Here is an 18,757-nt window from a genome sequence, read left to right as displayed (position 1 = left end):
CGTTATTTCAGACATGCACTTCCCCAAACGGTCAAGGATGAAACGTTATTGCAGGAAGGGAAACTTCCAAACAATGCGCATTGTAGCTATTTCTTCGTTCTAAATGAAGCTACCAAAATTCTGGAAGTTGCCTTCCAGAAAACTTAATGAATAAAATTGCCTAGTCAGCCCAAGAGACAGGACGTAACAGTAGAAGACTGCAGTGAACAAGATAGCATTTTTCCGTATGCAGCGCGCTGATCCTGTCTCATTCCTTCAACTCGCTGTCGCGAGGTCTCCGACTTCCTCTGCTGAGATGAAAAATATAGGCGAGATTGTTATGGGGTTTTTCAGCACCGGTGGCAAACATATGATGCTTCGGCAACGAACCAGAATCATTTAAAACCACAGAAAGATACAGTGTTAGAGCTGGAAACTGCATTGAATATGGCGATGGAGTGAAGAGGCATTGTGAAACCGACGAGTCAGTTTTCCCGCAATGCATTGGAAATCAATAACACGGATAGAGAACCAGCTTTCAAATGAGGCATAGGTGTGAAGGCCCACATTGTATTGTTAGACATTTTCCCACGTTTTGCTTACACAAAGAATGCTATATTAAATATGCTAGTGTCACGTGGTTCTTTACACGTAAAGAGCAAGTACTTACAATCGTGTGAACACTACGATTGATATATCGCTATTTTTCTGCCACTATGCACGCATCAGTTTATAAAAGCTGCTCCGACGAAGAGCATCGGTCTGAGGAAACAGTAAGGAGACATCCATTTGACCTCACGCTGGAATTGAAAACAGCAAATGCTTAACTAAAGCTAACGAAGTAAGGAAACGTCCAAATCAACCCTAAATTGGAGCTGAGGGTCCTCCAAAAGAGGTATTCGGGAAAATACTAGTAATGCAATCAAATAAGTTGCTCACTGCTGAGATTCAAACAAGGGTCCTCTCATTGCAAGCTGGGCACGTGATGCGCAGGGCATGAAGGACCGTTTGTAGCATGCATGTTAGGAGACGCCTATTGAACATTTTGGGGTGTGTATGACTTAATAACGTGTATTTGGGACCTTTACTGATGTTACAGCAATAATATTGTTACGGACGAAGGAGGAAGAAGATGGCAGTGGCGCGGGCAAGAGCGCGCGCGCTAGGCCCGCACACAGATTAATGAAACGTCATCTCACGGTGATCCAACATCTTCTCTCCGTCCTCTGTTCTCCTAATGTCATCGCTTGCCGCCACGTAATAATATTGAAAAAATCTCAGAAATTCATATTTTAAACAAAGAAGCTCAAAATTTTCCTGGATAAAATAGCGGTCTAAAGGCGCTATCGCGTCTACTTTTACGCCGTTCCTTAAGCCTACTTCCGATTTGTCGATCCCAGATATATTCGATCCCTGTGTCAGTTTTCGATAGTTAATTAAGGAGCTCTGTGATGGATTACAGAACCGAATTTACAAATAACTTACAAATACAAATAACTTACAAATAACACACACACAGACAGACGCACACACACACACACACACACACACACACACACACACACACACACACACACACACACACACACACACACACACACACACACACACACACACACACACACACACACACACACACACACACACACACACACACACACACACACACACACACACACACACACACACACACACACACACACACACACACACACACACACACACACACACACACACACACACACACACACACACACACACACACACACACACACACACACACACACACACACACACACACACACACACACACACACACACACACACACACACACACACACACACACACACACACACACACACACACACACACACACACACACACACACACACACACACACACACACACACACACACACACACACACACACACACACACACACACACACACACACACACACACACACACACACACACACACACACACACACACACACACACACACACACACACACACACACACACACACACACACACACACACACACACACACACACACACACACACACACACACACACACACACACACACACACACACACACACACACACACACACACACAAACATATGCACAAGTTCGAAACATGTGTTTGGTTGCATCAAAGGTCTGTGTGCAACGGCTGAAATTAACCAGCATAACTGGAGAGAGGAGGGCATTGCTTCCTGAAATATCGGAAACGTTCCGTTTTTAAGCTTACTGACAGCCATTTGACAGCAGGCTAAATATCATTTTAGTTTTGTCAATATTTTCCAGAAGACTAAACACGATCTTCGAAATTCCGACAGTCCCTCTCATACGTGCCTTTACGCTGCTTCATTCAATAGCCTCATGGCAACTGCTGCTTTGCTCACCTTGTTTCATCACGCTCTCGTTTAGGTTTTCCTTTGGAATGGAAAGAGCAGCCCATTCTGTCCCTGCGGCGAGTAGCTTTGAAAGACGAAAGTTGAACCACATCGTAGTTTTGAAGACAATAAAACGCAACGCATCGAAAACACGTAAAAAGCTTAAGATGCGCCTAGAATGCGCTTATGTTCAGTTTGGGCTTCGCTTAAAACTAAACTACGAAAAGCGGTACGGAGGCGCTTAACATGAGAGCGGAAACCATAATGTTGAAAAGCGCGAAATATCATGGGTGGTAAGGAACAAGAAGTTTAAAGTCGATACTATGCTGTATGCATATGCTTTTTACTAGAAAAAAAAATATATACACTCAATCGATCTGTCGCAGCAGTTAATATATGATTTGCTTCTGTTGTGGGCCTCATTTTACTTCTGTATAATATCTGCGTAACGGTTCATGCTTAGAGCGAGGTCCCCTGTATCTAATTTGGGCGCTTCATTATCTACACTCGTCATTGATTCAGGCTGAGCAAACGCGCACCAGCGCTATATTTGGGATTATAGAGATGCAAACTGTCGGACTGAAAAGGAAGGCTCATGTTATCCCCGGCATGTCGGCTACTTCAACCGGATTAACCGGATTAATGAACTACCGATCAAAACAATCCCCTTCATGGATCACTGCCTTGTCGTGGCGGAGGGGCTTGCGAAACTCGATGAAGTCGTGAGCTCTGCTGTGTAGGGCCACCCAAGATAGACAGGTCACGGCAGAGAGTTCTGACAAAATGTGATTCACTGGAGAAGGTAATGGCAACCCACTCCAGTATTTCCTGCCAAGAAAACCCTATGGCCAGTCACAATACCATTAATGATATGGCGCCGGAAGATGAGCCCCCCAGGTTGGAAGGCGTCCCACATGTTACTGGGGATGAACAAAGGGCGATTCCTAGTAGCTCCAGGACGAATGAAGCGGCTGGGCTAAAGCCAAAAGGACGCTCAGTTGTGGATTTGTCGGGAAGCGACCGGAAAGTCCGATGTTGCAAGGAGATATACCACATGGCAACATGGAATGTAAGATCTATGACGCAAGGTAAACTGGATGTCGTCAAGCGAGAAATGGACCGATTGAACATTGATATCTTGGGTATCAGCGAGCTCAAGTGGACCGGAATGGGAGAATTTAACTCCGGCGACCATTATGTCTTTTATTGTGGGCACGAATCCAAGAGAACGAATGGGGTCGCTCTCATAGTAAACAGAAGAATGGGTAAAGCAGTGCTAGGGTACAACCCCAAAAACGACCGAATGATTTCACTTCGGATCCAAGGCCACCCTCTCAACATAACAGTTATCCAAGTCTATGCACCGAACACTACTGCTGAAGAAGGTGACGTTGAGAGATTTTATGCGGACCTACAATGCCTTCTAGACCGCACCCCATCATCAGACGTCGTTTTTCTCGTAGGAGACTGGAATGCTAAGGTCGGGAGTGAAGAAATATCCGAAATTGTAGGCAAGTTCGGTCTTGGCGAGTCAAATGAAGCTGGACAGAGGCTAGTAGAGTTTTGTCAAGAAAACAACCTGACCATAGCGAATACTCATATTCAACAGCACAAGAGGCGCCTGTACACATGGACTTCACCGGACGGTCTGTACAGGAATCAGATCGATTATATTCTTTGCTGCAGAGATGGAGAAGCGCTATACAAGCAGTAAAAACAAGGCCTGGGGCCGATTGTGGCACCGATCATCAGCTTCTTGTTGCCAAAATTAAGCTTCGATTGAGGAAAACTCAGAAAACTAGAAGGCCTTTCAGGTATGATCTGGATCAAATTCCATTCGAATATGCTGTGGAAGTGAGCAATCGATTTCAAGAATTAGATCTAGAAGACAGAGAGCCCGAAGAGATGTGGACTGATGTTCGTGATATAATACAAGAAGTTGCTACTAAGGTAGTTCCAAAGCAAAAGAAATGCAAGAAAGCAAACTGGTTATCTGAAGAGGCTTTGCAAATAGCTGAGGAAAGGAGGATGGCAAAAGTTATGGGGGAAAGAGAAAGATACAAGGTTCTCAATGCGGATTTTCAGAAAATAGCAAGGAGAGATAAGAATGCCTTCCTGAACATACAGTGCTAAGCAGTTGAGGACAACAGCCAATTAAGGAACACAAGAGCTCTGTACAAGACAATCAAAGATATCAAAGGAAGCTTCTGTGCTAAGCTGGGCGTGATAAAGGACAAACGAGGCAAGGACCTCACTGAAGCCTCAGAGATAAAGAAGAGGTGGCAGGAATACACAGTAGAACTGTACAAGAAGGACCCGAATGTGCAAACCCAACATAAGATGGTTGTGATTACTGATCTCGAGCCGGGCATCCTGAAGAGTGAAGTTGAATGGGCCTTAGCCAGTCTTGCTAAGAAGAAACCCAGCGGAAGTGATGGCATTCCAGCTGAGTTGCTTCAAAACCTCAACCATGACGCTGTTAGCATTCTGCATACATTATGTCAGAAGATTTGGACAACCCTGCAGTGGCCACAGTATTGGAGGAGGTCAGTTTACATCCCCATTCCAAAGAAAGGCAGTGCCAAAGATTGTTCCAACTACCGCACGATCGCACTTATTTCGCATGCTAGCAAGGTGATGTTGAAAATCCTCCAAGGTAGGCTGCAGCAGTATATGGATCGGGAGCTTCCGGACGTGCAAGCTGGGTTTCGCAAGGGCAGAGGAACTAGAGACCAAATTGCCAACCTCCGCTGGATCATGGAAAAAGCAAGAGAGTTCCAGAAACCCATCTACTTCTGCTTTATTGATTATGCAAAAGCGTTTGACTGCAAATTGTGGCAAGCTCTCCAAGAGATGGGAGTTCCAATTCACCTCATCTGTCTCCTCAGGAACCTGTATGAAGGACAAGAGGCCACAGTCAGAACTGGGCATGGTCTTACCGATTGGTTTCCGATTGAGAAAGGAGTGAGGCAAGGCTGCATACTGTCGCCCTGCCTATTTAACCTATATGCAGAGTGCATCATGAGGAAGGCCGGTCTGGACGAGTCTTCATATTGAGTGAAGATTGCTGGAAAACGTATCAACAACCTTAGATATGCGGATGATACCACTTTAATAGCAGAAAGTGAAGTGGAACTCAAGAGACTTCTGATGCGCGTACAAGGAGAGAGTGAGAAGTTTGGGCTTAAACAGAACATCAAAAAGACAAAGATCATGGCGTCTTGCCCTATCAAGTCCTGGAGCATCAATGGACAAGAAGTGGAAGCTGTGACAGATTTTCTCTTCTTGGGCTCCAAGATTACCTCGGAAGGAGACTGCAGCCATGAAATTAGGAGACGCCTGCTTCTGGGAAAGAGAGCAATGGTTAGCCTTGACCGCCTAGTAAAGAGCAGAGACATTACTCTGCCAACCAAGATCCGTATAACTCGTGCCGGTCTTTCCAGTTGTGATGTATGGATGCGAGAGTTGGATGTGAAAAAGGCTGACCGCCGAAGAATTGACGCGTTTGAATTGTGGTGCTGGCGAAGGCTCTTCAGAGTTCCTTGGACTGCCAGAAGATCAAATCAGTCGATATTGTCGACCATAAACCCTGACTGCTCATTGGAGGGTCAAATTCTAAAGTTAAAACTCAGCTACTTTGGTCATCTGATGAGAAGTGAGGAGTCGCTGGAGAAAGATTTGATTTTGGGAAAGGTTGACGGTCGCCGGAGAAGGGGTAGGCAGCGAACGCGATGGTTAGATGGCATCCTCGAGGCACTGCAGATGAATTTATGTGATGTTAGGAAGATAGTGAGAGACCGGAAAGCGTGGCGTGAAATGGTCCATAGGGTCACGAAGAGTCGGACACGACTGAACGACTGAACTGAACTGAACTGATCAAAACAATTCACAGTACGTCAAGAGTTATGCACTTTTCATACGTTAGCAAAGCACCAAACGGGGATTAAAAATAGGGAAACACTCAAGTTCGGCCTTTGCGAGTATGACAGTGACATGTTATTCGCCTTCGTCTGCAGCTCCCGTTTCAGATTCTCGTTTGGGTACGTGCACTTTGCAGCTCATTTGATGACTGACCCTTTAACTTCTCCCACTATTATTCGCGCATGCTCATTATCATACAGCCGCCAGCTGCCACGTGAAAGACCACCCCTAACAAACATAGAGCTCTGTTTTAACCAAGGGGCAAAGATCTCCCTACACTATATAAAGCTCCCAATCGCTAAGAGCTAGGAACGTACTTGTGTGGCCGCGAACTAGAGTTCTAGCTTATCACCGAAATTTGCTGGGTTTAATTCCCATCTCGTGCTCTCATATTAAAATAGCCGCAAAATTGGGCAGCTCCTGCCATCTCAGCCATGACAAGTGGCCTCGTGACGTCACAAATGCACCCGAACAATCATTGCCCGGGCATTTGACCGGCCATCTCCTACTTTTCAGAGACGAGCCTTTTATTTTATTGCGATAGCAATATTGCGCCAGGTTTCGGCCCATCTCGTCGTCCCGGGAAAGGTCACGTTTGACCTTGAGCACCAGCGAAGAAAGAAGAAGAAGAACTCTCTATCACTTGCAGCTAATGCTTTTGCTCAACATTTGGTTCAGCAGCATTCAACCTTTCTCATTTATATTTGCGCTTGTAGCTTACGCTCTCGCGTCATACTCTTAAAGGATGAGCTTAAGTGTCCCCAATAATGTAGCACCTTACAGTGATAAGGCGTGATAGGGGAATAATGTAGCAGGCAAAAGAACCTTCCACCGTTGCTATGCAATTCAACTAGGGCAAGCAGAGTTACACCACAACTAGTTTTTTTCGCTCAGAGATGCCGCGCCGCAGATAATCAGGGCGCTGAAAATTCCACCTGGAGATTTTCTCAACAATTGAGCTCTTAACTCTAGTGGAATAAATTTTTACGTTTATATTTGAGTCAAGCACAGACGCAAGGACCTGAGGGGCCATTCTTGAAGGCTATATTTCCTCATAAGTGTTCCTATACAGATACAGATGCCTTGAGCAATTACGCAGGCGCAACATAATTCTTACTCTCTATATTTAAGAAAGCTGACTGCCCTCAATTAGAGTTTTCTTTAACGTTACATATCTGACTTTATGCATTTACGCGACTTCATGTGGCTATTGGAGTGGGGGGGTTTTGCCAACACGAGACTGGCTGAAACGGTGGGGCATTGTGCGCACAGCGCATGGCCCCAACTGCCCACTTCAGGAGTGTAATCGTCACATGGCCCAGTAATGCGTCGTTGCTCGTGCCTTTGGAGGGCACTTCATGCCGGTTTCAGAAGTCTTGGCATCGATCGATTTCATATAAATGGTAGATGTGCTCGCGGTCGCTTTGCACGATTGTTGATTGTAGCTGGCGCTTTCACGTTATGGCGCAATCGTTGTGAGGCTGTCGCCTCAAGCCGGCAGCGACGTGAGCTTTTCACGGTCCTGCCGCGTATGGGAATAGAGATAGTAAGCTTTCTGGCTAAGGAACTTTTCTACCTTGGGGGGCAAGACTATTGACTAAGGAACTCTCGTTCCTTCGTGAATGGTCTTGCCCTTTTGTTTCCCTGTAGGATGGACCTGCAGAGCGATTTTCAGTTTTTCAGTCCACCTTGGTACTTGTAATTAAATGTAAATAATTATGTCAATTCACAGCTGTATAATCCCAAAACGCATTTGTAATACACAATGTGCATTCGATTGCTGTATATGTTTCTACCTATATTTGTTTGCTATATTATTGTACACTGTGTATAATTTCATTTACATTGTCATTTAAAATTGAATATATCATCATTACTAGCAGCCAAATTTTTCCCGTAGTGTAAATAGTGAATTTTGATGTATTTCCTCGACATGAGGTATATATGTCATGTGCAGTGTCTCCTGTTCTTAAGCGTGGACGTTTCCGGTTTTGGTCATTTATCACCACACATGTCAGTGTATAATGTCTCATAAAACTTTTTCTAAACACGCAGATCACCGCCACCTAATTGCGGCGGGGGCTAGCCTGCCCCCGATTTGTATCTGTTGTAGGCCGTCACTGCATCCGCCACCGCTTAGGTGGTGGACGACGTCTGTTGCGACACGCGTCTTTCTCTGCCATTCCTTTTTATTTCTCTCTTCTCTATTTTCCTTTCTGTCCGCAGGAGGCAGCGGAGGTGGCTCAGCTACAGAGCCAGTAGCAGGCCCGTGCATTTTCTTTTCCTTGACGAAAGATATTAGCGAAATAAATAAGTGGAGAGTTAGCGCGTGTCCTGCGTCTTCTTCACTTGTGTTCGTGCTCCTGTGCGCTATTATCTTTCGTCAAGTTGCAATGCACCATCAAGCCCACCTTCAGGTTTTGTTAAACTTTCTTTTCCTTCTTCCTATAGTCACAACAACAACAACAGTGATACTGGTTTACCATTTAGATAGGATATAAGAAAAAAAAGGAGTTCAAAGTGCGAAAACGAAAATAGTTGTAGATCCCCTTGTGCAAAAAAAAAAAAGGTAGAATTTGAATGGGCCTTGAGTAAGAATCACACATCACACAGCTAATTAAGGTTACCCAGCGATCTATAATTCCAAATCTGTAACCAAATCTGTAAATCACAATCAACATGAAAGTTAAGATAGTCTAAACTTCAACGGAACACAGTCTGGTCAGGGTGAAGCATTATTACAACACAACAATGAAGGTTGGGTCACTGACCACTTCAGGGATAGTATCTAGACTTGGTCAGTGACCCAACCTTCATTGTTGTGTTGTAATAATGAAAATAAGGGTTCAAAAGCGACTCGTTCCAAATCCACAATAGGTTGCCCATTTCATGTATCACAATCCGAACTGTCTTGATTAAAAAAAAAAAAAAAAGAGCCTGCATTAGAACTTGAGGCAAAAAGCTGTGCAATCAGAGCAACAGGTAAAGAGCCTCTAAATGATGCAGTGTAATAAACGCACAACGCAAATGTGCAAATTTTCGGAGATGGGAAAAGCAGCTCAATAAGAAAGGTGATTTAGTAAGCGGCCATTAGAGGCTTCCGCGAAATGTATAACAATAACCAAATAAAGATTTTAGATATTTAAAATAAAAAAGCAATGCCCTCCTCTTTCCAAATAATATTATTATTATACTCACATGCATACAGATCTCGCATGAAATCAAACATGTGTTTATGACCTATCAATTTATAAATGTGCCCGCAGCTCGCCTTCTCCGAGTCATAAAATCTAAAAACCAATTCAAATAATGAATAAAAGTACCTGCTACAATAATGGGATATCGGAAAATTAGTGGCATAAAAGTATCAAAATTGAGTTAAATCAGTTGCAACTACATTATCATTATGTCGAACATAGAACACTAAATGATAATAATCTGAGCCTCTGGGTGTAAGAATATTAAAGAAAGCAGAATAATGGACATTGTCTCCCCACAATAATATTGATGTCTCCACCAAAGCATTATTTTAAACTGTATTTTCTGTCTTTGTTACTGAGTGCAATAGTATTAAGGACTCACTGACCAATGATTTTTTTTCTAGAGTTGCTGGGCATAAACTATTAAACTATGCTTGGCTTCTTTGTCACTTATGCTATGCTGACTACAGCTTTATGATCACATTTTTTCAAAGTTCGAACATCCTTGGTTTGATGTCAATACGTCAGAAGTTCGTCGCTGGTCGTAGCAAACAATCAGAATGCCTTTGCGTTATGACTGCCTCGAAAGTGGCTGGAACAGATGTGTTGTTCACTGTGTGCTCTTAACATTCTGCTCCGTCAATTGAACGGACAATCCCTGTATTGTCATGCATGATGTTTGTTTTTGTAGAATATTTTCAAATAGACTCGGGGATAGTAACTAGATTTACTAAGCATTGATTAAAGTCCATCACAAAGTATTTTGCTTATATGACCATCTGTGTGGTCTCTAAAACACCGCAAGTAGAAAGAGAGACAGATCTTTGTTGGAAAATATCACGTGAGCTGGGAGCCTGAAACAAAATTACCACATGAAAAGCACGTCCCAAGTTGTGGATAAAATGGGCCGACGTCTACGTCTCACTCTGCCTTCTGAGGAGGAGTAAGCACCATGATCAACTTCGTGAAGCTGCTGATGGTGATTGTCGCTGCCGCTTTCATAACAGTCCTACATCATGCAGACGGCAATGATGCAGAGTTGGTGAGTGCAGATTTTACGGTTCTAAAATTGTGCAGGTTACGACGAAGCACTTGATATGCTAAATTTTGTTTAGTGTGAGTGAATTTTTGCATCACTTTGTCTTCATATGTTTTCCGTTGACTTTGCAACTGAAATTGTCCTGCCTGAATACACAGCAGTCACCTATGGTTTTTCGCTTTTCCAGCTGTTGCAGTTGTGATGAGGGCCAGGTGGCGGCGAGAACGCTTGGTTGGATAGTGATGCTGATTTAAAGGAATGAAGCACGCTCTTGTGTTCTAAATGTTATCAGGTCTGGTCAAAAATGAAAATAAATATTTTATCCACTAAAATGAGCATTAATCTGGTTCTCCAGTTGCACGTTCCGGCGATGGCGGTGTCGAATAGACATGTAAGAAATGTTAGAAGGTGGTAGCGTGCTCTGTTCACATTTATCTGCGCCTCTTCATCATTCTGGGTCACTCAAGCGAAAAGAGCTTTTCTAGAGGTTATGCTTACACGATTACAACTTGTATTGTTTATTGACGCAATAGCCCTGGTACACACAAGGTCAAATTCTCAGTGACAGGTTTTTATGGAGGCTACTCTGCTTTTCTGCCCAGTCACTGCGAAGAATAAAAAAAGAACACACGAATCGAGGGCGTATAATACATTAATATGGCTAAGCTTTCATGCTGACTTGGTACTGCATTTCATTATTTCTACGCTTTCAAAATAAAACACAGTTTGCATTGAGAGTTGAGACAACGGTCCTCAAATACGGTGGAAAAAGCCAACTTTATTAATGAAGTCCTCTGCCACAAATAAAAAGCACTTTCATGCCCGTGCATATGTGGTGCTCAGTAACCCTGGTGGTGCGGTTGGGATTCAAATTTACGACCGCAATCAGTCGCAACGACTGAGATGATCAGTAAGGAGAGGGCAATGAACATCAATGTCACAGATTCTGCCGCAAAGTTGAGGATGAGCCTCATTTTAGTGCACCTTGCGATACTATCGATGCAGTTAGGCAGGTGCCTATGGTTCCAACAGGAAATGGTGGGCAGGTAAGCAAGACATGTGGATAGTTGTAACGAGGGTCCTGGTACAGGTGTGTCCTGAATGGAGTCAGGGTCTTTTAGACCGATGACATTGAAGTATGTACGAGATTAGTGTGGAACGTTCATGTTGATGTGACTCTAAGAGGACTTCTTGAGTGGCGCAAATAGTTCGGCAGACCAAAGAATATAGATAATCAAAGACGCACCTGCTTTCACCCAGGTCCATATAGACGAAGACGACTGGTCGCCGTAAAGCTAATCAGAGCTGCATCGCAGGCAGGAAATAGCTGGTTTTCAAGCATCATGTAATATCGCGCGTAGGACTTTTGACAGAGCTCATCATCGGTACGCAAGGCAGAGGTCATGGCGGCGACGCCAGAGATCCACCGTCCGAGATCAGTGGTATTAACATCGCCAAGACTGAGAGTGCCGGCAACAACCATAAGCATATCGATCCATAACGTGGCGAATGTGGCTGATAAATTTTGAGCTGGTGGCTATCTGCTAGAAGTCGCGAGAAGCATACATGTTTCGCATGGCGCGAGAGCGTACTTTGAGGTTTTGTTTAGTTTTAAAATCTACAAAATTCAATCTAAGTAGCAGAGCTCTGCACAGCCATGAAGATTCTCTATATTAAAAATGTGTGACACAATAAAAAACAGCCCGCTGGCAAAGCAATCGAATTGCCAAGCACAGACTAAAACTACGCATGTAAAATTGCTAAAAAAAGAGGAATTAATCGCCTAATTCTAAAATTCCTGCGGAAATAAATTGAAAGATAATACAGATGAATGCTGTGAGAACGTTAATTCTGACACAAGAGAATAATGCTTGGATAGCATGAGACTGTTTAGAAAAATATAGCAATTGAAGAAATACTAATCAGACCCGTTTTCTCATTTCAGACAGAGAGAAAAGCTCCGGATTACCCAGCATGGCTTCCGGTGAGATACAGCGCCTCTATATCGACCACAAATTAGATAAAGTTCGATGGTTTCTTGTTTGCTTTTTTTTTTTTTTGTTTTTTGATGTCGCCTTACGTATGACGGTCCCACGTCACATGTTACTAGGTCTGACGTAAGTATTTCATTTAGTAATATATCCCGTATGGGATTGAGAAAAAGGAGCTTGTTGCATGCTGAAGAATATATATTTTGTAACCGTCTTGTTCATTGTGCCTGTGTTGTTATTCTGCGTAAGTGCTTAATTTATCGCAGCAGCCTATCCAGGTTATTTTACGGAAAGTTATGATTTATAATTTTTTCACTGATATCCATCGTATCCTCTCATTATCCAGACTTCTGCACCACTGCATACTTATGACGCCTAATCACTGAGAACTGGGAGCTGTTTGTGGGAATTAGTTGGTCATAAAATGATTTAGAATTTTTGGAGTCACCAGCTAATACATATTTACAATTCTAAATGTTATAGCACCAGAGTACGATCGAGCCAACAATGGAGGCGAGAAACCAATCAGAAACCGTAAGGGGACCCGAAGGAATAGGCCAATGTGCAATTAGAAAAAGCACGCACAACATTCATTTAGACTTTTATGTTCATCTGAACATAAACAACTCTTTCCGAGGCATTAAAGTAATATAATAAAAGTATAATATACTTGTCCCAAGAAAACGAGTTTGTAAGGCGAAAGACTTACTTGGCTTATAGTGACGTGGACAGGAAATGTCCAAAGCTAGTGGCAAAAAAGTTCCACCATGCCCCACAGAGAGAAAGAGGTAGGAGAAGGCGCCGTTAGAAGACGAAGAGAAAGGTGGGCACTGTCAAAGAAACAGGAAGAGTACAGAGGACATCGACGTTCAATCAATCAATACGCGTTACCGCGTTACCAGTCACGCGGTAACGCGCGCCAAGGGGAGAAGCAAGAGTCACTCGATGATTTGACTTCAGGGGAAGAGTGGGTAGCGGGCATCGCGGCAGCAAATTGTGCGAGCTTTCGCCTTCATACACGCACGCGGTCGGAAGTGTTTGCGCTGAATTTTCGACATCTCATTTACGGATGTGACTAACTGCGTAGTCGTAAAAAATGCAGCCACTGGCAATAAGCGTTGAAATGTAAGAGCTTAAGCTCTTATGTTTGAATGCTGTGTGCGTCCATCGCCGTTCATATGGTGACGCACTCGTTTCACTAGTTGCTTCACTTCAACGCAACGAAGTGGCGTGCATCTACGACGAAGTGACGTCCCTCTGCGATAACTGGTTCGGCCGCCATGGGCCTCAGAAAATTGTTCTCATTACACTTTTGAAGATCGAAAGTTGGCGCTACGACTCCTTCGCACGCGCTGGGTTTTAACTCGAGTAGTAATTCTGTGCTCTATATTACACCAAATCGTCTGCGCCACTAAGAGCCCCCTGCGTCTAACGTTTGAGCCACAATTTTGACAGCAGTGTGTAGCTGTAAGTGGCCCAATCTAGGTCGACAGGCTCGCATATATATAGCGGAATAACAGCATAGGGGGTAATTTCAGGAGTTACTAGAGTTAATACTTTAAGTAGCACAAAACACTACTTCATGCTTCTCTATAGGTATGTTTGAAAAGTTTCCTTGCAAAATAGTTTGTGTTTCATTTAGGATACTAGCTTTCCCAAAGACCATAAAGTTAATTTTACGTACGCGATTCTAGTAGGATACCAGTTCCTTTCTGAATGAGCCATACAGTTTCTTTAAGCGCATAACCGAATTTTAACGTTTCATATGTTTCATCGCTTATTGTCGCCGACTACATTACTTGTCCTAGTTCACAAAGCTTTCAATGAGTCGTTTTCATCCTGAACCATATTAGAGGGTTTTATTTCCTAGGCCTTGCAGAAATTCGCCTGAAAAATTCCTCTTTGCACTAATTTTCGCGCCACAAGTCGTCTCAACCTTCGTATGCGAATGAACAGACCTATAATACTCCAAGCAGCTAGATGCATACGGTCGACGTTGACAGTATCTATTTAGGCGAGTTGGTTATTCTAAAACCGACATAATGACGAAAAGAAATGGACACCACATGCGATCATCCGGAATTTGGTTTTAACTGCTGGAAGATCTTACAGTTCCTATGGTATAGCTTTGAGTAGCGCCCCTGAGCGCATGGGAGAGTTAAAGGTTTCTGGAAGTCGCCCGGACCGTTCTATAGGATGTGCAGTAACCATTCTGCAGAGATAGCCGGCGTACTCAGTCTTGGCTTGTACCGACGAATGTTGTTCAGCTCTTTGTGTGATATGAAAGAACATGACAAACTAAATAATTGCGATGTTTTCTCGACCGAGGCTTATCTAGCGGCGCTGAGGCGACGAAAGCCTAAATTTGAATGCTCGCCAAGCAGTACTAATGGACTCCTGCAGGGCCGCACCGGGATCCTGCGTGATGCGCCAACATTGGCGGCAGTTAGAGGATCGCACTTCTCTAGGATAATCGAAAGCATGCTTAGTGTTGTCGCTGAAGGAAACAGGATTGTTTTTTATTCCCCTAGAAATGTTTCAGTACCTCGACGCATGACAGTCCCACGCCTAAAATCCTATTCCAAGTTTACCCCGAATCCGAGTGAGCAAAACGTTCAATTGCAAAAAAGGGATGCAATAACGAGACAACTTGTCGACATACGCCGAGAAATATACAAAAACAGACACTAATATTAGAACTTCGTAAAAAATTACGAGGGACTTAAGCGATTAAAGTAGTGAAAGGCGAAAGCCTCAGTGCCGCCTTCCGCTACGCAGCTGGCACTAATGAGTAAATAATTAACGAATTACCTAGAAATTAATAAAGCTTTACTCATTGGATTAGTTATTAGGTAGGTAATAATGCGGTATTAATATTTACGAATTACTTAATTAGTCACTAAATAGTAATTTATTTATTCATTGATTACTTTGTAATTGGTCTTTGATTGGCATATGGCCACATAAGGCACGCATTCGCGCATACTTTGGTGGTGCTGTGTGATTGGTCGAGACCTCTATGACGTCATCCCGCCTCGGCCAATCAGAGCCGCCGCAAAAGCGGGACAAATTTTGTCCACGAGAGCATGAGCCATTAAAGGCTTTCGTCTTAAAATATATATTGTAGAAGCGTGTCATTTATGTGCGCCAAGCGGTGGTCCGTATAGGAGTGCCTTTGCCGGTGAAAAAATCACGGAAAACGGCTCTCAATCCCCTTCCAGCGTCACCCCGTGGGATCTCCTTGCGACACTTGGGCAAACTGCGAGAAGCATCTTTGCTGCGCCCGGATGACTGAGTGGGACGGCAACAAATGCTATGAGAGGAATAGCACCATTGGCGCCCGCTGCTCGACAAAAAGGTGGCCGAGAGGAACCAAAGTATTATCCTTCATTGGAGGCTGCCCATGCGCCAAAGGTGAGCGTGGCTTCTGCAATGCTTTAATCTAGGTGCTCTGCTTTAGAGAAGTCTGGAGTCAAGAAGGTGTGCAGTTCTTGAAGATGGAAAAGCATATGCCGTTTACTACTTGAAAGCATCATTCGTTTTCTAGTAGGTTTGGAATGAGTCGGATTCTTTTTTAAGTACGCCACTGTGAGTATAAATATTGCTTTTGAGGTCATTTCTAGTCTCCCGAAAATGGTTTTCTTTTGCTACTAAATTATTATGATCACCCCGATTAAGTTAGATAAAAAGGCACGGATGGCTCTGGTGATGAAAATCCTTATTAATCTATTTGAACCGAGGAAACAAACAGACGATTCTGTAGAATCTTGGACATATTTTCCAAATGGATGATGTAATGAAGTAGCACGATGCTGCCGCAAAGTAAAACAATATTTAGGTACTTAGATGGTCTTTGACATACACAAATATTGTTTCACTCACTCATTACGCATACAACAAAAATTCACTGAGCGAACTTACTGCGAAAGTACTGACATTAAAAAGGCGTGGATATACAAGACGAAATCTAGAATAGCAAAGAAAGAAAAAACTTTTCTTTATTGCCATCAGGCCAAAATAAGAAAAAATTGCGAGGCCTATCTGTAGGTCATCGTCTCCGGTGCTATCCCTCTAGGTAGCTTGGAAGGAAACAAGCGGCACTGAGTTATCCTGGAAAATGATTTTATTAACAGAAAAGCTAGCGGAATTTTAATATAACATATGCAAACTATAACTGTTTAGACGACGTTTCAAGCGCATACGAATTGTTTTATTTAAACGTTATACAGGACAGGATGAAAAAGCATCCCTTGAAGATGAAAAAAATAACGCTAAACGTCGTCGAAGGCATCATTGCCAGGATAAACGCTGCATTATAATAATCGAAAATATAAAATATGATACACTCCCTCTTTTGTTGCGCGCTCTTATCTGCAAGTTTCTTTTTGTATAGCGCTGTTCGGTGCAGTAGGCACGATTCTCTTCTCGCGGCGGTATTGCAAGTCGGACGGAGCCGTTCTCGTTATTGCCCACACACACGATTGAGTTAAGCCAAATTACAAATAATCTAGCATAGTATGTGGTGAAAGGAGCCTTGAAGGTGGACCAGTCACATATCTTTGATAAGTTTCTAAATATATTCGTTTTCCGCTCGGCCCATCTTGATTTTTTTTCCTATTCAGCGCACCACGGCCGAACCCAAATCCGTCAGGTTGTTCCAGTTCATACTGATTGCGATGTGCTCACGACTTTTTTTGTTAGCAATCCAGTCTTAAAGTCTAAATAATCTTGGAGCGATTATGGGCATTGTGAAGAAAGCGCAAGTGTTCTTGGTTGAATAATAAGCACTCACAAACAATGTTCTGATTATAGTGAGCGTACTTCCTTGTTATAAGGATTGTTATGTAATTCCTATCCTGAGAGGGCCAATGTCTTGGCCGGAAGTATAACAAAATACAGAAGAGTACGCCAAAGTGCAAATCTCTGCCCGACACGGTATATCTTCACTTCATGATTGACAATGGTCTGTGCAGGCAGTTGATATCTAATTAAGCCCACTCTCCAAGTCGAAAAAAAAAAACAGACAACCGTATCGAAAATACGACAAACTATTCCGTAGTTCTGCCGTAAACATCAGATTTGTCTACAGTTTTATAGCACTTTTCTGTACTTTTTTCTCTAGTAGTTATCTGGTGTCTGCAACTCTGCAGATTCATTCTGTTTTGTTACAAAAAACTCTGATGCTACTACAGAAAATTATGTTTTCATAACAGGTTTCCTGTCAAAAACCGCACAAAATTGCTGTCGTAACAAAAAGAAATTTACTGTAGTTTTCCCGACAGAGTCTCTAATTAAACTACCCTTAATGGAGCTTTAGCGGACAAAATATTGTCTGCGGTTATAGATGGCTCACAAGCCACAGACACGGTGTTAAAATTATGTGGGGAACAGGGAGCAAATACTGTCGAGGCTTGGACTGTCGCACAAACTGGGGGGTCAAAAACCACCATTATGTTTCTTACCTATTATAGAATTTTGTTGAAGCAACGATTGGACGTTACTAGATTCTTCAGTCGTCACGAGTTTAGAACAGGATGTAATTATGTACAGTAATTATTTATTAATTGCAGCCTGTTGTAGTCTAGTGCGAATATTGTGTCTTCAAAAACAAGTTTTATTTTAACAGGTTTGAGATGCAAAATGAATAAAAAACTTGGATATGGTATCTGTGAGTATCGTATCAACACGACTGTTACCCAGCAAAAAGTCTGAGTTGGAATGCCTGCCAAGACGGTCGACCGTTCTTCAAAGCATTTGCTATTCTCGAATAAATCATTTTACCGGGCCCAGCGGCAAAATGTGTCATAAGTGCCTATTTGTGCCTTCATTTCGCTTATCTGAATGCATTTTCTTAAATTAGTTGCCTCAACACTTTGATTCAAGAACACCGCATTCTACAGCGTATATCCTAAGAGAAGGCCAGAACACAACAAAGTAAAAGTATTAATCAGTCGTTAAGGGAATGATGTGGCAGTACAATGATATTCGTTTTATTGGGACTTGTCTCGCTTCTGAGTTTCAGATGTAGGTTAAGGGATGATACTAGTTGCAGGAGCTTAGTAGATTCTAAAAAAAATTCAGCTTATTAGTTAATTGTCACGAACCTACGAGTTGGCCAGTGCTCTTTATTTTCCTCAGTAGATTTATTTCAAAATAAATTTTAAAAAATTTGCCACCTGTGGCGTCCGTACCCTGGAGCACCTGGGCTGCAGTCAGCAAACTCT

General features: G+C 43.0%; 1 protein-coding gene across 1 annotated transcript; it reads left to right on the top strand.

Annotated features, from left to right (window-relative positions):
* Positions 1–10,393: 10,393 nt before the first annotated feature.
* LOC146179360 (uncharacterized) lies at positions 10,394–18,340 on the top strand. The gene is made up of 4 exons (XM_084578994.1): positions 10,394–10,545; positions 12,488–12,526; positions 15,755–15,947; positions 18,160–18,340. Exons 1-4 carry the CDS (start codon positions 10,456–10,458, stop codon positions 18,243–18,245), a joined length of 408 nt encoding a protein of 135 aa, XP_084435120.1. The 5' UTR covers positions 10,394–10,455; the 3' UTR covers positions 18,246–18,340.
* Positions 18,341–18,757: the final 417 nt, after the last annotated feature.

Source organism: Amblyomma maculatum, chromosome 9 (genome assembly GCF_055883805.1).
Source record: "Amblyomma maculatum isolate TAMU_Amacu chromosome 9, ASM5588380v1, whole genome shotgun sequence".
Lineage (NCBI taxonomy): Eukaryota > Metazoa > Arthropoda > Arachnida > Ixodida > Ixodidae > Amblyomma > Amblyomma maculatum.
The sequence above is the reverse complement of the archived record's forward strand: the minus strand, read 5'-3'. Positions and strand labels throughout refer to the sequence as shown.

Bases quoted from the DNA above. Each gene is read 5' to 3' on its own strand.
- LOC146179360 (XM_084578994.1), top strand. From the start codon at position 10,456: ATGATCAACTTCGTGAAGCTGCTGATGGTGATTGTCGCTGCCGCTTTC. The intron at 12,527-15,754 runs GTGAGATACAGC...ATCCCCTTCCAG, and splicing joins ATTACCCAGCATGGCTTCCG to CGTCACCCCGTGGGATCTCC. The intron at 15,948-18,159 runs GTGAGCGTGGCT...TTATTTTAACAG, and splicing joins AGGCTGCCCATGCGCCAAAG to GTTTGAGATGCAAAATGAAT.